This window comes from Physeter macrocephalus, chromosome 14 (genome assembly GCF_002837175.3).
Source record: "Physeter macrocephalus isolate SW-GA chromosome 14, ASM283717v5, whole genome shotgun sequence".
Classification (NCBI taxonomy): domain Eukaryota; kingdom Metazoa; phylum Chordata; class Mammalia; order Artiodactyla; family Physeteridae; genus Physeter; species Physeter macrocephalus.
This window is the reverse complement of record NC_041227.1, coordinates 58,017,285-58,044,426: the sequence shown is the minus strand read 5'-3', so window position 1 is coordinate 58,044,426 and position 27,142 is coordinate 58,017,285. Positions and strand designations below refer to the sequence as shown.

The 27,142-nt window shown below is 45.5% G+C and overlaps 3 protein-coding genes across 6 annotated transcripts; 1 reads left to right on the top strand and 2 right to left on the bottom strand.

The window, feature by feature from the left end:
• Positions 1-543: 543 nt before the first annotated feature.
• On the bottom strand, positions 544-27,142 carry BFAR (bifunctional apoptosis regulator). 3 transcript variants are annotated; one of them, XM_055089997.1, is made up of 9 exons: positions 27,052-27,138; positions 25,181-25,273; positions 16,577-16,913; positions 15,017-15,221; positions 14,144-14,313; positions 11,964-12,108; positions 5,411-5,584; positions 3,709-3,911; positions 544-1,846 (listed from the first exon to the last, which is right to left on the bottom strand). In XM_055089997.1, the coding sequence occupies exons 3-9, from the start codon at positions 16,837-16,839 to the stop codon at positions 1,654-1,656; spliced, it is 1,353 nt and encodes a 450-aa protein (XP_054945972.1). In that variant the 5' UTR covers positions 16,840-16,913; positions 25,181-25,273; positions 27,052-27,138; the 3' UTR covers positions 544-1,653. The 3 variants fall into 3 exon arrangements, with proteins under 3 accessions (XP_054945972.1, XP_028355585.1, XP_028355586.1); XM_028499784.2 differs by lacking the exon at positions 25,181-25,273 and having other exon boundaries at positions 27,052-27,142; XM_028499785.2 differs by lacking the exons at positions 5,411-5,584; positions 25,181-25,273 and having other exon boundaries at positions 27,052-27,142.
• LOC102976025 (tricarboxylate transport protein, mitochondrial-like) lies at positions 16,929-23,150 on the bottom strand. The gene is given in 4 exon segments (XM_055089743.1): positions 16,929-20,101; positions 20,103-20,936; positions 22,232-22,401; positions 23,135-23,150. Coding segments are annotated over 4 exon segments (1,287 nt in total). The 3' UTR covers positions 16,929-19,834.
• On the top strand, positions 26,282-27,125 carry LOC114487546 (collagen alpha-1(I) chain-like). 2 transcript variants are annotated; one of them, XM_028498022.1, is made up of 2 exons: positions 26,282-26,425; positions 26,582-27,125. In XM_028498022.1, exons 1-2 carry the CDS (start codon positions 26,361-26,363, stop codon positions 27,123-27,125), a joined length of 609 nt encoding a protein of 202 aa, XP_028353823.1. In that variant the 5' UTR covers positions 26,282-26,360. The 2 variants fall into 2 exon arrangements, with proteins under 2 accessions (XP_028353823.1, XP_054945973.1); XM_055089998.1 differs by having other exon boundaries at positions 26,771-27,109.

Below are 27,142 nucleotides of genomic sequence, written 5' to 3'. Positions count from 1 at the left end.
CCTGCAGGCGATAAGGAGGGAGAGCCCAGCCCAGCCTGTTTGCTCTCCGCCAAGAGTGCTTTAGGATCCTCTCCAGACAGAGCACGTGTGGGTATTACTCATCTTTGAAGCATGATTTGGGGAGTGGTGGGGATGGTGTGGGGGGAGGCCAAGGGGGGCGGGTGGGGAGTGCTGGACTGGGAGTCTGGCCTGGGCCCAGCTCCGCCAGTGCCATCTCTTCATCTGAAAAGGAGAAGAGTAACCCTGCGAGGCATGAGGCCAGGGACTTGCAGGTACTGCAGATCGGCTAGGCTATCAGTGTATCCGGCAGGTCACGAGGGTTAAACAGGTAAAGTCAGGCAGCCTCAGGGCCTGATGAGCAGACACAGGAGGAAAGAAAACATTCTCCCTCCTTTCACTTAAGAAACCTTCCGTGGCTCCTCCTTGGCTCAATGTCCACATCAGGCTGGGGGACTTAAGTGTGACCAGTAGGTCGTACTGAGCAATGCAGATTTTCTTCATGCTTCCTAAACAGTTTATTTTTCTCTACATAGAAGCTTTACCTGTATAAAAGAATCTTTATTTTTATTTCAAGTAACTTCTTCAACCTTTCAGAAGCAAAGTTTGAGTGAAATCTTCAAAGATACAGAGGGTTAATGAATGGTTCGTGGAGTCACAAAAAAACATTTTGGATGCAAGCTTATCTCTGCAGGGCCAGTCTTCAGGTTGACTGCCTTTCACACCTGCTGCTGTCACACTGGAAGGGAATCAAAGGCCACAGTTCATTTCATATTTACAATTACAGCACTTGGTGTAATTATACTTGTTGTTTTATACATCAGAACAGAGTGTACAGTGGGAGGTCAATGTACAAAATGTTTCCTTAAACAAACGGACTAGCCTGGATTTTACAAATTAAATTCTTAAAAACAAAACAAAGTAAACCCCAGAACAACAATTTTAAGTAGCACTGAAGCAGCTCGGCCTGATGTGAATTTCTCTCCATTAACTGCCTGACATCCCACTCAATTCCCCCAGAAAAAGAGATCCAAACTTTCAATGATTACAAGTAGAAAACAGTGATGGCAAGTCTAACCACCATCATTCTAATCTTGAACTGAATCCTTTCAGAGGTTTAACTCTGAAACCTTCTAGCAACTCTTAAACAAGACAGAGTCGTCAACTGGAGTTTGGTTTTTCCTCTGTGTTTTTTCTATGCAACTGCCATGCCTATGACGAAATCTTCTGTTCTCCTAAACTTAACTTAGAGGACAGGCCTGGCCCTGGGCTCAGTCTCAGGGCTTCAACTTGCCCTGGGAGCCTTGTGTCAATCACTGAGGTTATTAGCGCAAGCGGGACTGAGACCCACTCCGTGTCCTCTGAGAAGCCTGGGTCCCTGCCAGGTGTCGTGGACTGGGCCTCCCAAGACCCCACGAGGAAGGTGGCTGGGTGGGAGGCGCGGCGGCTTTGTCAGCCAAGCGCTGGGGCGCCAGTCCCTGCTGCCACAGGCAGAGGGAGAAGGCCTGGCTGTAGCCTTTGACAGACAAAGCAGCACCTTGTTTACTAGGGGCAGAAAATAGGATGTCCGCTCCCCCTCCCCTTCGCTGCACTTAAGCATCAGAGCTTGGCTGGCAGAGAGGCTGGAAGAGTCCCTCAGAGCCTGGGCAGCGTCAGTCACAACACCTGGGTTTCCAGCCGTCGGACCTCCTTAACCACGAGATCAATGTTAATAATTGGGTTAAAGTACAGGGCCCAGTAAAACAGACAGTTGCAAACAAATTGAGGGATGAGGGGCCAGAACATGGCCACAAAAAGCCCCTGCGTTGATACTTTCCAAAAGTGGCTCCACATCCTCTGAGGCACAGTCCTGAAAAAGGAAGAGAAGCGTTTGAGAGGCAGAAGAGTGATGGCGTTTCTAACGACAGCGCCGAGGTGCTCAGACCCTGGGCCTTTCCCTGATGCAGTCTGGCTGCCAGTGCTGCAGAGACCTTGTTTGCTGTCCCCAGTGCCCCAGAGATACCTTTCCTGACTGCTCCACCTTCAACTCCCAGGACGCAGCCTAGAGGGTGCCTCCTCAGGGCACTGTCACCCAGTCCCCACACCTGGTCCCCCAGGCGAGGCCTCCCCAGCACAGTCCCAACTCCACCCGCTTCTTCGCTGGGTCGCTCTTGTACATATTTAACATAATATTTTCTCTGCTAGGCTGCAGGCCTTCAGAGTATAAACTGTCTTCTTTACCAAAAGATCTGTGGTGTCCAGCAGAGAACCAGGGGCAGAGTAGGGGCTCAATCAACTGTGCCTGAATAAGTGAGTTCACGGAATTGAAATAAATGAGGGAGATTCTTGTCAGGTTCTCAGAACAATTTATAAGGCTGCTCCTGATGGATAAGGCCAAGACCCCTTCACGTCATGGGCTGTTTCAGGCTGAAAGGATGCTGGTGTGCTGATGCATTACTTCTGCCTGCCCAGCAGCCATACCCTGTCTTCTGGAAGCACCTTTTGAGTTTCCCTTTAGGGTGTCTCCCTCCCCTGTTCTCTTCCATGTGGTCTGGTTGGGGCATCAGCCAGCCCTTGGTTGGGGGAGAGGCTGTGAGTGCACACCTGCATCTGGACACGGGGAGCCCACAAACCCCTGCACTTGTGATGGGTTCGGGGTGGCAGGGGGAGGCTGTGACCCAGGCTGGGCCAATCAGAGCAAAGGCATGTGAGCCTCAGGCTTTCACAAGCCTCAGAAGTGCTCTCTTTCCTCCAGGGCTGCTAAGCTGCTCAGATTGACACCCAGAGTGATCAAGGGTCCCCAGACAAAGATGCTGTTGAGGCTGAACAGAGCAGAGCTGTAAGAGAGAGAGAGAGAGGGGAGGGGGGGAGAGGGAGGGAGGGAGGGGGGAGGGGGAGGGAGAGAGAGGGAGAGAGAGAGAGGGAGGGAGAGACAGAAGTGCTCTCTTTCCTCCAGGGCTGCTAAGCTGCTCAGATTGACACCCAGAGTGATCAAGGGTCCCCAGACAAAGATGCTGTTGAGGCTGAACAGAGCAGAGCTGTAAGAGAGAGAGAGAGGGGAGGGGGGGAGAGGGAGGGAGGGAGGGGGGAGGGGGAGGGAGAGAGAGGGAGAGAGAGAGAGGGAGAGAGAGAGAGGGAGAGGGTGGTCCTGATGACAGCATTCGGGTCTCTGGGTCCAGCCATGCAGGAAGCCTTCACTGGGCATGTCCCTTGGTAGGAAAGCCAATTTAGGTTGGTTTCTCTCACTTACAACCAAGAGTTACTTGACTCAGTGACTGTCTAGTCCAACTCTCTCATTTTATGCGTTAATCCAGAGAAATTATCACCGTCCCAGCTCGTGGCAGTGCAGGATTACAACTCATGCCTACAGAATTCCTCATCAGATCCCTTTATGCTCTGCCACACTGCTGCTTTCCGTAAAGTACCCTCTTCTCCTCACTTGTTTATTCCTCAATCACTGAACCCCTTCACGCCCCGCGCCGCAGGAATTAGCCGGCATATCGCATGGGGAGAAGGCGCATGGGACGCACTTTGACAGTGAGCGCCACCAGAGCCACCCCAGCCCCAACACAAAGGCATTTTCCTGTTTGCTGCTTAAACAGTATTTCTAAACCAGAGCCCGGGGCGTCTTCTCGAGTCTGAACAACACTCCACAGAGGACTTCTCCTCCACTTGGTATTTATTTCCCAGTCTCTGTTGCTCCAACCGTCTCCTACATAAAAACACACTTACTTCAGTTCACCTCTTGACCAGGTCCTCCAAAAGGAGAATAATTCCAGAACTGAGAGTAACATGGCATCGACGATGAGAAACCGTGACGTCCAGTAATGGACCTCCAGCCAGTCCCAAGCAAATTCAGCAATCAGCTGGTATGGAAGGAAGGAGTACTTGACAAGGAATTCTCTCCACTGCTTCCATGTGGGCTCTCTAAGATCCTTTAAAAATAACACACAAGTAAATAAAACTACATAAAAATGGACACAAAAAATCATGAGGATTGACTTTTACACAAAATACTGTGGTTATCCCAGTGAGTTTTACATTTATTAAAACATACATATACATACACACATATGCAACAATCTAAAATGAGATTTCCATCCATAAGCTCACCCTGTAATAATTAATCTTACACTGGATAAATGTTACCAAAGAGGCTGAACTGAGATGCTTGTTATATAATTGTGGAAGCTCAGAAGTAAAAAAATCTAAGCATGAGTAATCTAAGCATTATTAATAATGAGGTTGAAATGAATAAACATTAACCAACTTTACAATTTCTTCACCACTGCAAGGGTAGCTCAAACAATTTCAATTCAACAGCTCATCTGTGGTAGAATGAAAACAGGTCATGGGAAAATTAAACATATACCTTTAAAAAGTAATTTTGGGAAAATGAAAAACTTTCATTACAGAATTAGCAGGTAATCTGTAACAAGAGTATTTAAACAACTCATAGGCATCCAGAGGCTAATGAAAGCCAAGCAAGACTGTGTACAATGGAGCAGACACTGAGCATCCCAAGAAGAAAGTCAGCCTGATGAGCGGGCAGGGGTTGATGGGGCTTTTTAAAACAGAAAGGTCAGGGGGTCTCTGTGCTCCCAGTCCAGCAAGGGCAGGGAACAGCTGAAAACTGGGTAATTAGAGAAACACTGTGCAAAGGGGCTAACCTGCAGGCTTAAAACTATACCCAAGGCTGCGGTCAGTTAGGTAGGCACTTGATTCAAGCGTTTAGAAAAGGGTCTTTGGAGATTTAGGAATTCTGTTTCAACATCATATACAACGATTCCTATATCCATGTGACTTTCGATATAAACGGATCAGAGGGACTGCCCCAAAAGTACCAATGTAAAGGACATTACCCTCTGATGACCACCTAGACACAATCACCCTGAGTCAATGGGATCCACTGACAATTCTGAAGGAATCCATCAGAGCCGTGGTGGGTAACTACCCCTGCCAAAGGCCCTGTGGTCAGCTGACGTGATGACTCCCATCAGTGAGCTGGATGACGGCTTACTATTCTGAGGCCAACAGGACGGATACTAACCCTGCCTTGTGGCAGGACAAATAATCATCCTTTGAGGATCCTGTTAAGAGACAGATTACCAAGCTGGAGGGCCCACATCTAACCCCTGGGCAATCTGGACCTACTCTATCTTCTTTTATAACAGAAGCAAAGCTGGGTTTTTTTCCCCTAAATATTTCAAGTCCAGAGGGTAACCCCTCTTGCTATGCAATGCAGGAAACAAAACAGGCTTCTGGGAGTGGGGAAGTTCCTGCTGTATTTTCTTTCGTAGGGGCTCTCCTTGCAAAATTCAAATGAAGTCTCATGTTGTTTCCTCTTCCCCGACAGGCCCCAGGCATGTCTCCAATTCCATCCCACACTGAGGAATGGCAGCATGAAGCCACTCAAGGCCCTCTCCAGACCCACCAGAAGCTTGGTGATGATGTCCTCCCCGGAGCTGTCTTCTTGTAGAGGGCAGATGGTATGGATGAAGGGCAGGAAGGTGTCTGTGTAGTCAAACAGGTAGAGGTACAGCAGACAGAGTCTCGGGGAGCTCTTGAGGGCGTACAGCAGGAACAGGGACCTGCCTGGGTTCACGGCCTGAAGAGGATGAGGCGGGTGCAGGGACTCATTACAACAATAGCTGCCCGCTCCCCACCCATGCTCCTTCCGCAGTCTCACGCCCTCCTCCACGTGGTATGCACTGGTAATGAATGAATGAATGAATGGGAAGAAGAGGCCAAGTAATCCATCTGTTAGGCTACATTATAGAAAGATCCAGTCTCTCTCCATGGGTGGAGAGGGATAGGGGGATGAGAAGCAAGCTCCTAGGCACATTTAGAAGAACACAACCTTTCGGGAAAGTAATCAGTGGGCACCACTTAATAAAAAAATCAGAAGGCCTCATGCACAAAATATTTAGTGTTGCATCGTGCATAAAAGAGAAAAAGTGAAATCTGTGACCTCAGTCCTGAAGTTACAGTAGATATTTAGCCCAGAATTCATACAGCCATGGAGGAATGTATAGGAGGAGCATTGGATAATGCTCATGTTACAATGTTAGGTGAAGAAAAGATCTAAGATGTGTAGCCATCCACCTCCACAGTGTCAGTGCCGTGAAAGCAGGGCCTGCCTGATTCAGGACTGAGATCCCTTTTCTAAAGGACCACCTGGCTCACAAGAGATGTCAGTACATGTTTGTGGAATGAATACAAAAATAAAACAGCTGTTTTAAGTACACTCAGAAAATTGTCTAGAAGAAAACAGAGCAAAACGCAATGTTACCCATGTCTGAATCTCAGGTGGGATTAGGGTCAATTTATTTTCATTTTCTTCACTTCTGTAAATTTTGCTATAATGAATGTACCTTTATATTTTTCCTGATTATAAAAGAAACTTAAAAATGATTCAACTTACTTGATGCTACTAAGCATCAAGTAAAATGGGCAAAAGATGTGAATGGACACTTCACCAAAGAAGATAGGATGGCAAATAAGCACATGAAAAGATGCTCATTATTACTAATCCTTAGAGAAATGCAAATTAAGCCAGTGAGATACCACTGTACACTAATTAAAAAGGGGAGGGATGGGAAGGAGGGCTTACAAAGGGGCGGGAAGAAGCTTTTGGGAGTGATGTATACGTTCACTATCTTGATTGTGGTGATGGTTTCACAGGTGTGTACATGTCAAAACTTAGCAAATTGTACACTTTAAATATGTGTATGTCAATTATAGCTCAACAAAACTGTTAAAACATATTCAACTTATTTGATGCTATTAGTGGCTTACCAATAAAAATTTTAAAGTGTGATAACAGTTACATTTAAGAAGAGAGTCCTTCTCTTTAGAGCTTCACACTAAAGTATTCAGGGGTGAAATAATATGATGTGTGGATATGCTTTAATATAATTCCAGGACTGGGGGTGTGGGGAGAGGGTGGAGGGGTACAGATGAATTAGGAGTGACCATGAGTCGATACTCGTTGAAGCTGGGTATGAGTACTCTCTTCCCTCTATTTTTGTATGTACCTAACATTTTCTATATTTAAAAAAATTTTTAAGAGGTCCAACTTGTGAAATGGCTGATTCCAGGTCTGGGGCAGGAAAGGTACATGAGTAACTTGAACATCTTGTCGTGTGAGAACGGAAACTATCAAAGACTAATAAATCATGTTAAAAGGACTCATTAGCAAGTACGCTGTACCTCAATTCAAAAGTTAAATTTAAAAAAGGGACTCAGAATAATTTGAGGAGACTCCTACTCAAAAAAGATGGGACAGTCGGAGCATCAATTAGAATAACTATTGAAACGTATTCAAATACATCAAGAATGTCAAAATACTCAGTTATTAATAATCCTAAAGAAAGAAATCGGTCACTTTTGGAGGACAACAGGGAAGCAAATTCTGAAACTGGTAAGTAAGCAGAGAAGATCAAGCATTTAACCTGCCCTTCTGGTATAAACTGTACTTAGGATAATCAAAATGGCTGTTGACAGAAGACTTCCTTTTTATTAGAGATGTTATTTCAGCGAACAAGATGAAAAAGAAATGAGAGAGTTACAGTATCACCATTTGGCAACCCTTAATGAACTAATGGATCTAAACAGTCAATGATCATGGGACATTATAAGCCTCTTGATGGAAGAAAATACCACACCTATAAAGCAGCCTTGCCAAAACACCAAACCTAAACCAAAGTAAGCCTCTAGTCCTAACTCCTAGATTATAGGATATGCAGGGAAAGAAGGGACCTGTTAGGTGACACCACAGAGAGACAACTGGCAAAGTACAAAACGTCAGAAAACTACAGGAGAAAATGATCTGGTTTCTTCAACAAATAAATGCAGGGTAATGACAAGAGGAAGGGAGAATCTACAGACTGAGAGACTTAAGAGACATGACAACCAACAAACAACCCAACTGAAAAAAATTCAGAAGACTTGCAGAGACATTTTTCCAAAGAAGACAGTGAGATGGCCAATAGGCCCATGAAAAGATGCTCAACATCACTAATTATCAGAAAGATGCACATCAAAACCACAATGAGATATCACCTCACACTTGTCAGAAAAGCCATCACCAAAAGCACCACAGATAACAAATGCTGGAGAGGGTGTGGAGAAACGGGAACCCCTGTACACCGTTGGTGGGAATGTAAATTGCTGCAGCCACTGTGGAAAACAGTATGGATGGTCCTCAAAAAACTAAAAATAGAACTACCATATGATCCATCAATCCCACTCCTTGGAATATATCCAAAGAAAACAAAAACACTAATTTGAAAAGATGCAGGCGCCCCAATGTTCATAAGAGCATTATTTGCAATTGCCAAGATATGGAAGCAACCTAAGTATCCATCAACAGATGAATGGGTAAAGATGATGTGGCATATAAATACACACACACACACACACACACACACACACACACTAGAATACTACCCTTCCATAAAAAGAATGAAACTTTGCCATTTTGCAACAACATGGATGGACCTGGGGGTATTATGCTTAGTGAAATAAGTCAGACAGAAAAATAAGTAGGTATATTTTGATTTATATGTGGAATCTAAAAATTAAAACAAACAAACGCCTATAACAAAACAGAAACCAACTCACAGATATAGAGAACCAACTAGTGGTTACCAGTGGGGAGAGGGAAGGTGGGAGGGGCAAGACAGGGGTAGGGGATTAAGAGGTACAAACTACTGTATATAAAATAAGTAAGCTATAAGAATATACTGTTTAGCACAGGGAATATAGCAAATATTTTTATAATAACTTTAAGTGGGGTATGATCTATAAAAATATTGAATCACTATGTTGTACACCTGAAACTAATATAATATTGAAAACCAACTTTACCTCAATTAAAAAAAAAAAAAAAGACATGACAACCAAATGTGGACCTTGTTGGGACCCTGGGTGGAACAAATCAACTGAAAAAAAAAAGGAGGGTATTTGAATACTGACAAATTATTTGATAATATCAGAGAATTATTCATCCTGGGGGGGTATACTGTGGTATTTTAGTTTTGTTTTTCAAGAAGTCTTTACTTTTTAGGGACTTCCCTGGTGGTCCAGTGGTTAAGAATCCGCCTTCCAATGCAGGGGACGCGGGTTCGATCCCTGGTTGGGGAACTAAGATCCCACATGCCGCAGGGCAACTAAGCCTGCGTGCCGCAACTACTGAGCCTGCACCCTGTGGAGCCCGTGCGCTGCAACTAGAGAGAAGCCTGAGTGCCACAACGAAGATCCCGCATGCCGCAACTAAGACCTGACGCAGCCACATAAATTTTAAAAAAAAGTCTTTACTTTTTAGAGATTCAATAAAATATTTACTTATGAAATACATGCTATCTCAGATTCAAAATAATCAGGGGTAGCAGGAGTAGGTATTACTGAAATAAACATAGCCATGAGTTACTGTCGTACGGGTTGATGGAAGTTTTGTACTATTATCCTGATTTTGGGTATATGTGAAATTTTCCATAGTAAAAGTTTTTTGAAAAATCTAACTTCTAAAAATTATCTCTATATTGTAACTTAGGTGAGACATAGAAATATGGCAGTAGTTCTTCATTTTAAAGCAATGTTTCCCAAACTTTTTTTCATTATTACCCCTTAAGGAGCCTTTTAAAGACATTTTTTTTTCATAAGCCCTCCCCTGCCCCATGAAACGTTAATACCACAGATATACCTTGTATCTGTTTATGTCCTGTGGTCTTTGGAGGGCCACAAGTCACTGCAATACTTAACGCTTTTCACCCCTCAAGAACCAATGGCCTTGGGGGCAATGCTGCTCCTATTGGGTGTGCAGGCTCTAAAGGAACACAGGTCCCAGAAATAGAGCCCGAAGGCACCCAGCCACATCTTGGTTAGTACGAGAGAAAGGGAGATGACCGGGTTACATGTTTGTAGGGCTGGGATCAGCTGGACCAAAATATCCCAACTCTGGGGCTACCTTCTATCAGAGAAGGAGGATAAACCAACCTCCCAGTTAGGTGGTTACGATGACAGCACTGCTGTGGGGAGCTGTCCCTCTCAAGTCTGACGAGAACAGTGGCCTTCAGGAGCAGCCGCACCGAGGGGTCTTACCACACAGCCTGCAGGCTGAACATCAAGTGACCGCCCTTGGGGAGGGGCTGAAGCACAGACCTGAAGGAGCAGACTGATGATAAGATTCTGCTTGCTCTTTACAGTGGGACCACAATACCATCCCCATTCACTCTGGTTAATATTAAGGTTACTTTGACAGATTCTAAATAGAGGGTCATTGCTGGATACAGGACCCAGAAAGGTTCTGTCAGATATTAAAACCCACCATAGGACTAACACTGGCTACAAGAAGTCCAGAGTTTGACTGCATTAACAAAACTAATAATTTATGATAAAAGAGAAGTAGGGATTTTTTTTTAAACTGACAAACAACAACAACACAGAAAACAACAAATCTTCTATATTAGGACCCTATCCCCATTCTTCAAAAATTCTGAAACTAGTGTTTTTTCAGTTTTAAAGCAATACATGCACAAAATAAACACAATTTTTTTCAAACGGCACAGAATTATATTAAATGACAAATACAATTCACCCTTCCATCCAAGTCTCAATCCCTAGATGAAAACATTGTTAACAGTCTGTGTATCCTTCCAGAGATTTTCTTTGACACATACAAATGTGTAGGTTTTCTAACATGTTTTTCTTTATTTTCAGTTAACAACTTGGGTATCATTTCTTGTTAGCGCACCCAGGGTCACCTCGTTCCTTTGTAATGGCTACATGTATGGGTGAGCTGTATTTATTTAACCTGTTCCTAACAATGGGTGCTGAGGTGGTTTCCCACGTGCTATTACCAATGACACTGTGGTCAACATCTTGTTTAATAATTTCTGTGACTCAAACATTCAGTTGTCACTGTGACTCTCTGAGGTCACTGGCTGAGGAGGAAATGGGACCAGGAGGCCCAGGGACTTGCTGGCGTTCCCCCAGTGTGTCCTGGAGCCTGGCGAGGAGCCCGGGAGTCAGGCTGCCGAGCCCTCTCTTGATCACAGCGCTATGCTGCCTGTGCTCTAAATGCAAAGACGTGAAATTGTAGACCAAAGAGTAGGGGCGTTTAAATTTTAATAGTTATTGACAAACCGCTCTCCAAAGCGACTGCACCAATTTAGGAACCGCAAACATGAGTGCCTCTTTCCTCACGCTATGAAAGTTCTTATCCTTGACAATGTCATAGGTGAGAATGATGCCAGCGGGTTGTCTCATTTGTACCATAATTATCAGTGAGCGTTTTCCCCCCAGAAACTTATTGGTTATTTGTATTTACTTTTCTCCATGATGTCTTTTTTAGGGTATAGGTCTGTGTACTCCAGACATTCTATGACTAATAAAAAACAGAGTATTCGTTTTACAGTACAGTATTCACTAAATTCTCTCTGTGAAGCAGAACCAGGTACAGTCACACTGAAGAACAATTTATCAGCATCTAGTAAAGCTGAAGATGTGCGTTACTTGGGACCCAGTAATCCTGTTCCTCAGTGTATAGCACAAAGAAAGTCTTACACATGAGCACACGAACTTTCCAAGAATGTCCACAGCAGCCCTGTTTCTCATAGCAAAAAGGGAAATAATCTCAGTGGCCATCATTGCGAGAATGTATAAATGGTCACGCACTTGTGCAGTGGAATATGGCACAAGAGAAAAAAAGCCAGAGCCAGAGACAAAAGCTACTTGCAGAAGGATAATAAGATTAGTTCATGCCTTTTATGTTAAGGTTAAAAACCTAGAACATTGTTCCTAGAGCTATGGATATATACCCATAACACAAGTAGGAAAACAGGCTCAGGAAGGATACACAGGCATAGGGAAAGTGGGGACGCAGGGGGCTTCGCTTTTGTCTGATGTATTCATGAGCAGTGGGCAGGCAGATAACTGATATCTGGTGCTCAATACTTATTTTCCATTGAAAAATTAGAGTTCACCTTGTATTCCCAGAGGTTTTGCGGGGGCTTCACACCCAGTGCTTTGACTCGCTCCAGTTCCATGAGGATGGCTCTTCGGTGGCTGCTGTTTTCTATGGTATATGGTGCCCTGGAAAATTCTTCCTCTGTCAAAGTTAAAAGCAACCTAGGGTGTGGGCGAAGAGATAGGAGGAGATGTCTTTTGAGATTACATCCTGGAAGCAAACTTTACACAGTCGGAGTTCCACCTTACCAACACAGATAAACACTTTAGGCTTGAGGTAAGACACCTAACATATGAAATAAGATTAATAACAGCAAACAACTGAATGCTTACTATTTGCCAGTCCCTCTATTTTTTAAAGTGTGTGTGTATAGAAAAAAAAAATTGGGAAGAAATCCAATAAAACATTATGACATTAAGAGTAGTTGTTTGGGGACTTGCCTGGTGGTGCAGTGGTTAAGAATCCGCAGGGGACACGGGTGGGATCCCTGGTCCGGGAAGATCCCACATGCTGCGGAGCAACTAAGCCCGTGCTCCACAACTACTGAAGCTCGCGCACCTAGAGCCCATGCTCTGCAACAAGAGAAGCTACGGCAGTGAGAAGCCCATGCACCACAATGAAGAGTAGCCCCCGCTCGCCGCAACTAGAGAAAGCCTGCACGCAGCAACAAAGACCCAATGCACCCAAAAAAAAAAGAGTAGCTGTTTGGGGATAGTGATTGAGTAAAGATAACTGTAGATCCCTTATCTGTTCCCTTTCATCAGAAGACGCAAATTCACCTCCACAGTGATTCCTTGTTAAAAGTGCCCCGTAAAGGTTTATTCCCTTTCACTCAACAATTCCAGTTTTGGAATCTCTCCTCTGGAAGGAAGAGAGTTACGCAAAGACACATTGTATTAACTGGGTAGAGAAGTTTTTTTAACCACAATTCGGGGCGAGGGTGGGGAGGTGGTACAACTTCTTACAAAAAACAGACAAAGTGGGAGCACTCTGCTTCCTCAATAGAGAGTCAAGTGTTGAAAGCTCAGTTCAGGGGGAGAAAATGGACGAGGGTGGGAGGTGGGGCAGTCAGGCAGCCTAGCAGTGAGTGGACTACACGTGTGACTCAAATGGGTTAGAGAGTGGCTGCCTGGTGGTCTAAGTAACACCCCTACGTGGTCCCCCTTCAAGGAAGGGAGGGGCCCCAGTAAAGATGGACAGGGCTCAGGAAGGGGCAGGGGATTTGCTGATGGGCAGAAGCAGGCTGACGCACAGCTCAGCGATGAATGAGCTCCTCAAACTAATGGGTAGTCCTCAGAGCATTTGCACAATGTAGTCTGGTACCGTCTGGAGCAGAAAAAAGGGAAACACCACATATGTGTGCTGGTAGAGATCGATTAATAGACTCTAGCCTATACATATAGATATAAACACAGGTCTGCTTAGTACAATCCTATTTCCAGTTTAAATAAATAAATAACATGTTATTTAACACATCTATGTGTATGCCTGTATAAACATTGAAAAACATCTGGACAGGTGTCCAGCAAGATGATAATAGTGGTTTTCTCTGAAGAGCAGGATTATGAAGGTATTTCACTTCTAATGTCCTACAATTCTACTTTATTATTTTAAAATAAATAAATATATGTTACTTTTATAACCAGGAAGCAACAAACAATTAAAATGTCAGTCGATGACATAAAATGGTTCAGCTGCTTTAGAAAACAGTTCAATGGTTCCCCAAAAGGTAAACACAGAGTTACCTTATGACCCAGCATTTCCACTCCAAGAGAGTACTGAGTATTGAAAATATACGTCCACATGAAAACCTTTATATACAAATGATCGCAGCAGCATTGTTCCTAACAGCCCCAAAATGGAATCAATCCAAATGTCCATCAACTGAAGAATGGAAGAATGAAGAATGGAAATACTCGGAACAGGCAAATCCAGGAGACAGAAAGTAGAATGGTGGTTCCCGGGGGCTGCGGGAGGGGAAAATGAGGATTGACTGCCTTTAGCAGGAGCTTTCTTTTTGGGGATGATGGAAATGTTCTAAAACCAGACTGTGGCGATGGCTGCACATATCTGTGAATATATTAAAAGCCACTGATTATACACTTGAAATGGGTGACTTCTGGGGTTATGTGGATGGTGTCTCAATAAAACTGTTTAAAAAATGTGAGTGACGTATCAGAAGATTTTGCTCCTCACCTTCCATTTACTCTTTCAGATAAAAACCTTTCTCTGTAGAGAGAGGCCCAAGGGCCCAGCTGCTCCAGCCAGAGAACAACTTCTTCTGCTGTCCATGTGGCCACGGCCTTGTGCACCAGGAGGTCGTGCTCAGATTCCCTGCTGCTCCAGTGATACACCAGCAGGACCACCTGGGGAAAAGTGACATGGCCCTTATTCCACAGCAGGAACAGAGATGCCAGTTTCTAAATATGTGAGCGTGGGGCCGGGAAGGAAAAAGCTGAGCTGGAAGGGGATGATACCAAGTCCGTATATACGGAAGCCGGTGACACCACTGCCACCGAGATCTGGGGAGCACGAGCCTTGGTGGGCTCATCTCTGCTGAGTCTCGGGTCGTCAGGGAACCGAGACAGGAAGAGGACTCACTGCAGGGCACCAGGGAGCACTGCACCCTTTTCCCCATCAATTTGGCCAGTGTAACTGACTCGCGTGCCTTTTCTATTGGAAAATTTGTAATAGTTAGATTTTTGTAGCATGGATAGATCTTAAAAAGAAAATAGTCTCTACACTGGAAGTCAGTGAAGGGCTGTGCTCAAGACATGGTCTTGAGTTCCAGCCTTAACACCTTTCTGCACCGGTTTGCTCCTCTCTACAGCAGGAATAATAACAGTGCCTATTGCATAGGTTGTGAAGAGGATGAAAAGGGACAAAGCTAACATTTACTGGGCTCTGAATATTATGTTGTATATACTTGCATAGGCAACATCCCCAGGTTTCAATGTACATAGTGAATTACCACATACGGTCACATCATTAATCATTTAGGGGTACTTCAACAGAACTGACTTCACGGGAAACTGTGGGAGGGAGGGGGACAGAGAGACATAAACTTACTGCCACACCAGTTAAAGCTGTGAGCACTCCGGAAAAGAATCCCCCTCCCCTCTGCTGATTCACTCGGCCCGTGCTGGGAGCTGAAAGAATCTTATCATTCCCATACTTCTGAAAGGCTGCGAGACTCTGGACTACGTCATTATTCTGCTGAATGTCTTCAGATCGCATTCTAATTGCATCAGGAAATAATTTTTCAATGGCATCCCTATGGAGAACAGAAAAAATAATCACAAGACAGTTGTTTGACTAAATATACTTATAATGTTTAGAGGCCAAAATAAAACTACTATCAACATTTAATAATATACAAGGATTCTAGAAGAATGGACATAAAGATTGGTTATGGCCCTGTTGGTAGCAGCAACAAATCAGAAACACCTATATGTCCACTGTTGGGGCAACAGCTAAATAAAACATAGCATATTCATACAGTGGAAACATACATAGTTTTAAAAATGAATTTACTGGATATCACTGTGTATCAAGATGAATAAATTTATCCACATTGCTGAATGAAATAGTAAACTACAGAAACACAGTATACCACTGATGTGAGGAAATATCTGCATTTCCTATTGGCACATAAATGTATCAAAGTATTTTTAAAAATCTGAAAGATGACAACTAAGTCATAACTGAAATTACTCTGAGAAAAAGGAAGGAAGAATTGTAAGATGGGGGAGGAGGGGTTGAAGGGGTCTTTATCAGCAATGTTCTGATTTTTTTAAAAGAATGTAAATGACTATATATGTACTGCTTATGTTATTAAAAATTAACTCATAAAAAAGAAAAAAGGTGCAGTTCAGTAGTGAGAGTGAGACCAACCCTCAGGTCATACTGTAGGCGCTTCATTTTCGATTATACACAATCAGAGAACCCTTCTTCAATTTAAGGTTAACCTGCAGGTAAACCAAGGCTGAAAGGTCAGAGCAAAGTGTGTGTAAATACATCTCCTGTGAAAAAGAGAATGCTGCGTTAATGTTTTCATGGAACTTCCTGGTATTCTGTTGATAACAAGAAGGCAAGAGAAAAGGATTTTAGCCTCAAAGACCTCACAGGTACATGATGAACATTATGAATGGAAGCAGAAAAAAACCTGCTATCTGAAGGTCTTAACAACTGTTGTGTGATGTCATGCATGAGAAACTCTATTAATGTGATAAATGCAACAGAGTTTAGTCAAAGATTATGAAAACCAGCATCAAACCAGTTTTCGAGAATCATACAGTTAGACCACTTTCCCTATGAGACTCTCCTAAGGTGTTCTCAGTGAATACACATCAATAAGAAGTATTATGTACAAAGGGCTACAGACAATGGTCTGATAACCAGTGTTTCTTTCTTTCCCTCATTTATAATAAACAAATCACGGTCACCTGTGAGGAAGGGAGTTTCGGGACTTCCAGGTCCTTGAGCTCCCTGACTCACATGCCAGCAGATCCAGAATGACCCCTGAGGCAGTGGGCTCCACCTCTCTGGCCTTTCCAGATGTGGCTGCTCCCAGTAAGAGAAACCACACTGTACAGGCCCAATGAGCTACCCACGTGGGCTGAGCATTACCTGAGGAGAATATTGACTTTGGGGAAACCTTCCCATTTTTCTCTGCATTCTGGACACTCTGTTTTCTTCGAAGAGGACCACCACAGAGCTAGGCAGTGCCGGCAGAAGCTGTGCCCACAGTTCAAGGTGGTTGGGTTAACCAGGATGTCGTAACAGCAGTGGCAGGAAAATTCCCTAACAGAAATCCGAGGGCTGCTGCTCTGGAGAGGGTCCTCTTCCTCGAGGCTTGCCATGTTCAGATCATTCTGCGGAGACTCTTCCATCTCTTAGCAAATTCTGGGATCCACAGACATAGAAAATTCCAGACTCAGAAAACTGCTGCAAAGCATCGTGAAATCTAGAAAAAAAGAGACAACAACAGAAATAGGAAAAATAATATAGTAGGTGTTTGAGATTACAGTCATTCTATTGATATTAAAGCTCTGATTTTTAAATGTGACAAATTTGGTTTCTAAAAATTTACATTCCATAAACCACATAAACATCACTAAATTTTTCTGACCTATCGTCATGCTTTCAAAAATTAGATAAAGCAAAATAGTGTAGTGGAAAGTTCAATGGACTTGGATGGGGGAGGCTGGAGAATTCTAGATCCTTCCATTCTGCTAACTTCCTTTGAACATGTCATTTCTTTGGCCTCAGTTTTCTCAATGAAATTTCTAAAGTCCTTTCAACGTACATAATTTTAAATAAGCCAGCTTCCTGGCCCGTGAAAATGTCTGGAGTCAGCAACAACAGATGTACTTCATATAAATAACAGAGTTTATCCAAACAAATCTGCCTTCCCCTTAGGTAATTATTTCTTTTGACACCTGATTTCAGAGGCTTCCACAGGAACAGTACCTGGAAGACAGTGGGGCCTGGTTCTCTGAGGTGCCCTGTGCCACGTCCACTTGCCTGGGGCTTAATATCCACCCCCCCCCACCCCAAATCAACCCAAACATGCACATCCTGCCTTCTGGATCCCACCAGTTTGGTGCCACAGAAACACACTAATGTCACTAATATGCAAATGGCTAAGGACCATTCTCTTCTCATTCTTATCTGGGTCTTAAGGGAGTTTTTTATTGAGAAGCAGTATGATGGTGCCCCGGAGTTAGAAGCTCAACTGTCCATCTCCGGGATGGTGCCTAAGTTACCTGGGCTCTCTGAGCCTTGTTTCCTCAGCTGTGGAATGGTGCGTACAGTACACAAACCTTCAAAGCTTCTTGTGAGGGTCAGAGATAGTGAACTAGGGTGGTGGATGGTGTAAACAGGGGCTAAAGAAATGATTATTCAGATTGTTACTGGAACTAGCATGGCATAGGCACTGGTGGGGAAGAGTTTCTCAATCTCACTGTTGTTAAAGGAAAGAAGGTAAATTGCTCTCAATCACCCACACTGGTCACGCAGAGAAGGGCTCTTTGCAGGCAGTGGTTAAGAACACAGGTCCCAGGGCTGGGCTGCCTGCATTCTTACCCCAGCTCTGCCATTTACTAGCTTTGCGCTCTGGATTTCTTTGAGTCTCAGGTTTCTCATATATAAATAGGGATGGTAATAGTATTTACCCCATTGGGAGGTTTTGAGAGTTAAGTAAGAGAATGCAAGTAAAGTGCCTGGCATACGGTAAGTAGACCATAAATGGTAGTAATTTCCCTGATTTTCAGGGAATTTTATCACCTTTTACAGGGCACAAATTTTATATAGAGCATGAAAACACTATATTTTAAACAAGCAAATCTATAAACAAAGACTAGAAGAAAATACAATGAAGTATTAGTAGTTGGTTGGGTGGGGGAGGATCGTGATTTTCTTGGTTTTGGTTTTCTGTATTCACCAAGCTGTTCTTAATGAAAATGATGTTACGATAACTGCAAAAATATAGAGAAAATTATAAAAAGCAATCATATTTGCTCATTATTTGTATGTTTAGGAACATTTAAACATTTTCTAACTGCTTTCCTTTGGGCAGCCTCTTCAAATTACTAAGGAAGTAGGAGATCTCATATGTATAGGTTTTTAGAAAAAGGAATCATCATTTTGATAAAGTAGTTCCTTTATTTGGCTACTATGGATTAAACAACTACCATGTGGACAGTATTATCCCAGGAAATAATAATTGGACCATTGCTAGCTATTGACCATCTCTGGGGAGCTGGGCACTGACGGACACTTTAAGTACATTCATGAGCACATCTTGATTCAGTGTTGGAAGAAGGATTTTTTTTTTTTTTTTTTTTTTAAGAAAGGGCCTCCTGCTCAGAGTCTCAGGGGACCAGAAATTGGTCACCCCAAAGCAGTGCCCCTCAAGCAGACCATTTCACAGGGAAACCATGAGGGAGTAAGCTGGGTTGGGCCACAGGCTGCAGGGCAGACAAGAGGCCGAGAGCACTGTCTCCAGGTCCAGCCACCAGTGTGGGGCAGTTCTCCTCTGCCCCCTAGATGTTGCCTACCAGGTGACCCCCGAGGACACACCCTCCAGCTGACCCTGCAGGATCTTGCCCCCAGGCCACAGGCAAGGCCTGGATGGAGGCCAGATGTTCCTTGGCCTAGTGTCAGGCCTCCCAGAGGGCTGATACTGTGGCCGCAGCTCACTTGCCCACCAGCCTGCCTGGCCCCGACAGTGTCCTCGGGTGAGGAGTGGGCCTGCCCTCAGCAGCGGCATGGCCACCACTGCCCACCCACAGACGGGCTGACTCAGGGACAGGAGGCTGCAACAGGATCCGGTTTACTCTGCCTTGGAAGGGTGGTCCTGAGTGTGGCAGGTGCCACCCTGTCCGGGAGAGAGGGAGGGCCCAAGGGCCGGTTAAGGCCAGTGGTGGGAGATGCGGGGGGATAGGCAGCCTGTGGAATGCAGTGAGGCCAGGCTGAGGCCCAGAGGCAGCTGTGGTAGGCCGGGGCGATGCCCCTGCTGCCCAGGGTGGAAGGCACCAGGCTGGGACCAGGCCATGGCTACGGGGCCATGACCCAGGGCACACGGGCACCCCAGGAAGTGGGGCACAGGGTCACAGGACACGAAACATGAAACACAGGCACACGAGTAAGCACGTGGACAAGTGAGCACAGATTCACAGGCCAGAGGAACACCTGGTCTCAGCTGGACACATGGACACCATGGTGGTGTCATACAGACCACAGGGGACACATGGACTCGACGGCCACAGGGGAAAGCCCTGGGCCATGGACTGCGAGGGACAGGGGAAGGGGGCCTTCTGGCACGACTGCACTGGAATCACGAGAAGGGGGCGCTGGGGGCAGCCCATGTGCAGACCCCGGGGCTCAGTCCGTCTTCCACACTTTGTTGAGCAGCTTCACCATGACGCACACGATGGCCACGTCCAGGCACACCCGGCCCAGGCGGGGGACGGTGCCCTTGTAGAACGCTTTGGGGCCCTCGTTCCTCAGGATCTGCAGGCCACGGTCCCACATTTTGTGGTACTTGAGCGCCTCCAGGCCCTGCATCCGGGTCTTGATCACGTCCAGAGGAGTGTTCCCATGGACACTGGCTGTGCCTGTGATGGCGCCAAACACACCAGTGATCAGAGGGGTTCATGGGCTTGTTGGGTTTGCCCCCTTGGTACCAGTTGCGCAAGGAGGTCACGACGAAGACGAGAATGGCCTGGTTGGATCCCTGCTTCAGCACAGTGGCCACGAAGTCCTGGTATGTCCCTTTCAGCCCTTGTTCCCAAACGATCTCCCTGACCCCGTGGAAGAATCCTCTGTATTTGGGGCTGGGGGAGGTCTGGTCATGGATGAACTTCACTTTGATGGTCTCCACGGGGCACACGACCACCACGGCATCTGCCACACCAGCGCCCAGGCCGCACAGCAGCCCGTGCGTGCTGTCCAGGCGTCCCTGGGCGTCCTGCATGTGGTTGCTGAGAAACTCGAACATCCCGAACCGGACGGCTGCCTTCGGGATGGAGCCATAGAGCAGGGAGATGAGGCCGCGGTACAGGACCGGGACGCCATGGTTGTGGACTGTCCACCGCATGCAGTCCCCGATGCCCTGATAGCGCGGCGGGTGCAAGCGCTCGTCCAGCTGCAGCTGCGTCTTCACGTACTCGGTGGGGGAGGTGATGCAGATTTCGACGTCACCTGCCAGGATCGCCTTCCCCGGGTGTGTGAGGGTGGCCTTCCTGGGTGCGGGCGCCCCTGCTGCCAGAGCGCGGGGTGTGGCCGTGGTGGGCAGGGTGGGGGGCCCGGCGGCGGCCTCTCTTCTAACAGGGGATAGAAGAGATGGGCTTGCATTGGGCGCTGTTCTTGGTGTTTCCTGGGGAGCAGTGAGTGATATACCTGGAGATACAGGTCTGATACAGGGTCTTGCGTGCCTGGTTAATGAGAGGTGGGCAGATGGGAGCACATAAAGGTTTCGGAGGCACTGAGATCAGCAAAGCTGTCCTTGAGGATGATAAATCTCATCAGGAAGGCGGGCTGGGCTGGGACAAGGTAGAAATGAGGTGCTGTCACTTCTGAAACTAAGGTGGCAAACATGAAAATGCAAAGAAAGGGATCAATCTATCCAAGAGATGTTACAAAATTCCTTTATGGGCTTTGGTGATTAGAGAGCAGAATGATCAAGGATGTTGTCTAGGTTCTAGAACTGGGGAAGAAGAACAGTTCTGCTGATAGAAATGAGTCACTGTAAACAAACGGAGCCCAGCTTTAAGAGAAGTAAGTTGAATTTCGGAAAAGTTGAGTTTGCGGTGATGACCATATCTCTACCTGGTGATGACCAGGTAGAACTGTCTAGTGAGCAGGTGGAGATCTGAAACTGGAGCTGGGAGTTAAGGGGGAGGCCAGGTGTATGGATCTCGGAGTCATTTGAAATGACAACATATATGGAAATTAATTTCTCACAAATTAATCTTTTAAAACTAGAATGCACTAATAATTCTTAGTTTACCAGATCTCTTCTCATGAGAGAAGACAAATCACACGCAGACATCAGAAGTGTATTTTATAAGTCATGTTTTGGGACTTCCCTGGTGGTCCAGTGGTTAAGAATCGCCTTCCAATGCAGGGGACGCAGGTTCGATCCCTGGTTGGGGAACTAAGATCCCACATGCCGTGGGGCAACTAAGCCTGCGAGCCGCAACTACTGAGCCCGTGTACTCTAAGGCCCACTTGCCACAACTTGAGAAGCCTGTGTGCCGCAACGAAAGACCCGGCATGCCACATAAATAAATAAATACTAAAAAAAAAATGTAGAGGGAACAAAACATTAAGGATCTATTTTTTAAAAAATAAGTCATGTTTTGAAAAGCTGAGGTGGCCACTAACTCTGTTTTTTAATTGTCCTTGACAGACTAGGAACTGCATGGACTTTGATTACTTCTTAGGAATCTTGCTCGTTTCATTTTACCCTAAATTCAAAAACTGGAAGTTAACAGAGAAAGAATGCACAGCTTAACTGAATTCAGCTGATCTCTTCTGCTATTTCTGTCTATAAGTATTTGGGTTCTTTCTATTAAAGAAAGCAGTACTTTTAGAGGAGGAAAGTGCCTCTTAGGTGATAAAAATCTAGCTCAGATACTAGAGTTCCAAGTTGTGGCCTTCTGACTTGGATAAACACACCCTCCTGCACTGGCAATGGTTAAAGGCTTCTTTGAGGAGAAGGCCCAATGTTCCTTTGCGGATGTTTATAACTGTTCTCTACAAACTCGGCACACACACCAGCAGGTTGGAGCTGGTTCGCTGGCTGAGCTCCTTCACAAGGAGGCACGTGTTAGAACACGCCCGCAGCCTACTGCTCTTTCCACCTCGTCGCAAAGCCTCATTGAAGACTTGGGGGACGTGGTTTGGACAGGGGCGAGGAGAATCATTCCATTCCCACTCCCAGCGCCCTATTCACATGGAGACACTTTGGTTTGTGCTTAAACATCACATGAGGCTTCCCTGGCGGTGCAGTAGTTAAGAATCTGCCTGCCAATGCAGGGGACACTGGTTCAATCCCTGGTCCAGAAAGATCCCACATGCCGTGGAGCAACTAAGCTCGTGTGCCACAACTACTGAGCCTGCGCCCTAGAGCCCGCGTGCTGCAACCACTGAAGCCCGCGTGCCTAGAGCCCGTGCTCTGCAACAAGAGAAGCCACTGCAATGAGAAGCCTGTGCACCGCAATGAAGAGTAGCCCCCGCTCGCTGCAACTAGAGAAAGCCCGTGCACAGCAACAGAGACCCAACGCAGCCAAAATATAAATAAATAAATTTAAAAATAAAATGATGGCTGGAACACCACATAATTGAAGACCACAGCGAGACCACTGGACTGAGTCACTCTGAAGAGCTGCAGTTTCTGAAAGTTGAAGTTGTGTCTTCAACTGATGTCTGGATTGGCACTTCAGGGTGTTAGGGCACACTCTGAAATCACTTGCCAAGCTTGTGTTTGTGCACACGAGTGTTTTCCTGAAGGAAATCTATAGTTTTTATTTGATCTCAAAGGGGACCAAGACCCAAATTAGGTTAAGAATCATTGTTTATCCAGTGGGATAAGGGCTTTCTTAAAGTACCCACCGCCCTGGCTTCCTAGAGTGCCTGTAATGAACCCAGGTGAGACTTTCCACAGCGTAGCTGCGTTACTGTCAAGGGCAGCCATCCTCTGCGACCTGTCAGTCTCAACCGTGGTAGCCACTGCTTGGTGGCCACATCTAGTCTTTTTCTTCACGTGGTGCTTCTCTCTCTCCCCCTCCCCCTTGCTCTCTCTTTCTTTCCTCCTCTTCATTCTTCTCTTCTTTTCTATTGAATTTGGTGCCAGCATTTAAAAAAATCTCATTTCACATAAAAACCCAGATTCCTGGCTGCTTCTGAAAATCAGAAGATCTGGCAACACTGGGCTCTCCGTTTGTGTGACAAGAATCAGCTGAAGCTGAGTATCTGAGCAGCTGCCCCCTTCACACAGGGCCAGCTGGCTCCAGTTTGCTGCAGTCCTCACCCAGCTGGTCTCCTCATTTCCATTAGCTGCCTGACCCCTGTGGATATCTGTGTTTTCACAACCTATTCCATAAGGTGATGCCTTCAGGGTCTACCGATGAGTGTATGACATTTCTAGGCTGACTGGCCTTAGGTGAGAAAGCTTCTGGAGTTCTATCAGCCTACTTATTGCTAAGAAAGTGATTGCTTTCACTATGAGAGAAACCCCATAGGTTTCCCACACATTTTTCTACATTACCGCTTCTATGCTGCTTCAGCGTCAGAGGCTCAGTAGATTGTGCGTGTGAAAGGCTGTGGATGAACCTGAGGGCAGGGGCCAAGTCTAAAACTTCTAAGTCAGCTTTATTCTCATCATATTCTCACAGACCTAACTCAAAATGAGTGAGAGTCCGGGGGTTTCCTATTTATCAAATATTTCAGTAGAGGCCTTTAAAACACTTATTTTAATTTTTTGGATGTATTACTTACTTCCTGGTTCTGAGAGACAGTGTAATGCATCTCAGTTTTAAAATCAGAAGACAGGTTCTGATTCCCAGCTTCACTATGAGCCGTGAGATCACAGGCAAATTATTCATTCTCTCCAAGGCTCACATCAGCATATATAAGCAATGGGGTTACTGCTCCTGATCTCACAGAACTGTCCTGAGCATTAAGAGCACAGCACATAGGAAGTGCTCAATAAACATGGTCCCTTCTTCCGCAGCACGTTCCAGTGGGTGACATTTCCCAATCCATACAAGTAAGGTACCCCTAAGCTGGTGGTTCTCATGCCCATGCCATATAACCAACAACTTCCCCTATCATGTAACATTTATTTATTTATTTACTGAAATGACCATTTGCTTTTATTGCAAGAGACATGGACACTTTTATTTTTTTGGCTGTGCCACACAGCATGTGGGATCTTAGTTCCCCGACCAGGGATTGAACCTGTGCCCCCTGCAGTGGAAGCGTGGAGTCCTAACCACTGGACCGCCAGGGAAGTCCCAACCATGTAACTTTTAAAACACCTGGAGAGATATTACTTTCAGAGGAGCATACCATCTCTAAAGTGGCAATGTCAAGAAATGGCATAAAATCTTAGCATTAACATGTGAAATATGACATGAATATGCACATATGAACAAACTGTACAGCTGACTTTTTCTAGAATGTTCATGGGTTAGGTCTGATAGGAAACAATTATCACAAGATATCTATCACCATGACCCTATGTATGTTCTCCCAAAGAAATACCTAACTGACATGGTATAGTCATCCGAAAATCCATGGGAAAAAAATAAAGGGCTGGGACACATATACTGTCCCAATAATTCTATGTAACTGAAGACCCTAGAATGAATTTGGCTATTTTGTCCCTGGAAGGAAAGTTGTTGGTCAAGTGCTTCTCTGTGGATTTATCCATAGGGTTATTCTCCAGGAGGAGGCAGGGGCACTGCTGTAAACTATTTCATTGTTTAATCACTCAACTCACATTTAAGAAAATTAATATAATAATTTTTATTGAGTTTATCAAAGAAGATTGCATTAATTCTGAGTTTAAGAATTTTTATACCTTAGCTTCTGAAGACTTCATTATGTGATGACTGTTAACTCTTTAGAAAGTGTAATTATCAAGCTGTTTGGTTCAGTGTTATATAATTATGGTTCTACCTCTTCACTCAACAAAACACTGATTGTGACTATAATACATACCTAACGTTTTAGGAATAATCCTTTGAAGAGCTAATTTATTGGGATTCTGGCCTGAAAAATATGATCTCAATCACTTCTTACCAGAGATGTTCACTGCAAGAATAAAAAGATTTTGGCTTTAGATGGGTCTCTAGTTAGATTATTTCTTCTCATTACAAATTACCCGACAACAGAGAATAATTACAATTGCTGATATTTACTGAGCCCTTATATAATGTGAGAGGCACAACAATCTTATGGGATAATTATTACTATCATCTCCATTTTACTAATGAGAAAATGGAGACCTAATTAGTATAGGACAGAGCCAGGTTTTGTTTGTTTTTTTAAACAACAACAACACAATTTTTTTCTTTTTTTTTTTGGCCATGCTGCGCAGCATGCGGGATCCCCAACCAGGGATCAGACCCATGCCCCCTGCAGTGGAAGCGTGGGGTCTTAACCCATGGACCACCAGGAAATTCAGAGCTACATTTTAAATGATGGTCTGACATAAAGCCTGTCCTCGTAACTCTACGTTGGTCTAGGCCACATCATAGAGGGGCCACTGCGAAGCTGAGAAATCCAAACTAGAATCTGACATCACTGCATTTTGGAACATGTGAACTCCAGCTTGTGGCTGTTAGGGTGAGCATGCTGTTCCTCATGAGATAAATAAGCAGAAATATTCACAAGAGAAATAGGGGTGAGGGTGCTTGGGTGAATCCCAATTTCTGGCACCCCCCCCAGTCCACCTCTGGGGACACCACTATAAACACTAGCAGAACGCTACAGACATTATCAAATGTCCAAAGAGGGACCACCCATTTCTAGTGATTATGAGATAAAAAGAAATGTGTCCAAATGTAAGCAAGGCAAAGGTCAGAAACGGCAAATAAAACAGAACATGATATGTACTTCTTGCAGGTGGCGGAAACTGGCTTTCATTAACATAAGAGAAGCATTTCCAGGCTCTTACTGTATAAAACTTTGTGTTTTTCCAACTCCAAATAGACAGATTTTCTTTCTAGACAGGGTCAGAAATCACTAGGGCAAAGGCAGCTAGCTGCCTGCAATTTGAGACCATGTGATTTACTGCCTGTGAGTGGTGTTGGGCAAGATAAGAGCACACAGGGAAGTGTGTCCTGGTCTCTCCTCTTTCGTGTCTGCTCTGTGGCATATATTCAACGACCTATCTTGTATGAAACACTGGAGATGCCTAATGACTCAGAAAGTGATCAAAAACTACTGGTGGTTACCCATAAGGTAAGGTAACCCATACCTTAGCTATCTGCTTTTAAACTCCCTTTTGCATAAGTCCAGATTTCTGAGCCGTGAGCTCAGAATCACAAGAGCTGGGACTGTGACTCCGGGATTTCACTTTCCCCTTTCTGTGCGTCCGTTACCCTCTTTTAAAACTAGAGCAATCGTTCAGCCTTGGGGCCGGAACGGGCCCGGCCAGTCAGACCTGAAGCCCAGCCTGGCGTCTATCAGAAGCCTGGTCAATTCTGTACGCACTGTCGCAGGCTGCGACCCCCGCTCCCGGGGGCGAGCGCACGGTCGTCTCCCTCCAAGGTGTGTGGAAGCGACGCCCCCTCCCTCTCGCCCTAGGGAGATCCTGGAACTACAGGCTCGGACTCTGACCCTGGAGGGGACACAGGTGAGGCCAAGAGACCGGCCGTGCCGAGGTGGGCTCTCGGGAAGGGATGGAGAAGCTGGACAAGCGGGGGTCCACTCCCCGAGGCCAGGACCGCGGCTGCTCAGGACCGGGGCCTGGGAGGAGAAAGCCCGTGCACCCCTCGGAACCCGTCCTCCACATCCGCGGTCCACACCCCGCCCCCAAATCGAGCCCGGGCCGCCCCCTGGCCATCCTCCGCCAAACCGCTGCTTACCGCCGCGCTCATCCCGGGGCCGAACTGGCCATCGACGCCCGCCTGGACCCCAGCGTAAGCAAAGGAAGAGATAACGGCTGCACTTCCGGAA

Bases quoted from the DNA above. Each gene is read 5' to 3' on its own strand.
- BFAR (XM_028499784.2), bottom strand. From the start codon at position 16,839: ATGGAAGAGTCTCCGCAGAATGATCTGAACATGGCAAGCCTCGAGGAA. The intron at 15,222-16,576 runs GTAATGCTCAGC...TGTTCTCCATAG, and splicing joins AAAGTCAATATTCTCCTCAG to GGATGCCATTGAAAAATTAT. The intron at 5,585-11,963 runs GTGAACTCTAAT...CATCCTCTTCAG, and splicing joins AAAACCTCTGGGAATACAAG to GCCGTGAACCCAGGCAGGTC.
- LOC114487546 (XM_028498022.1), top strand. From the start codon at position 26,361: ATGAAACACTGGAGATGCCTAATGACTCAGAAAGTGATCAAAAACTAC. The intron at 26,426-26,581 runs GTAAGGTAACCC...TTTTAAAACTAG, and splicing joins TACTGGTGGTTACCCATAAG to AGCAATCGTTCAGCCTTGGG.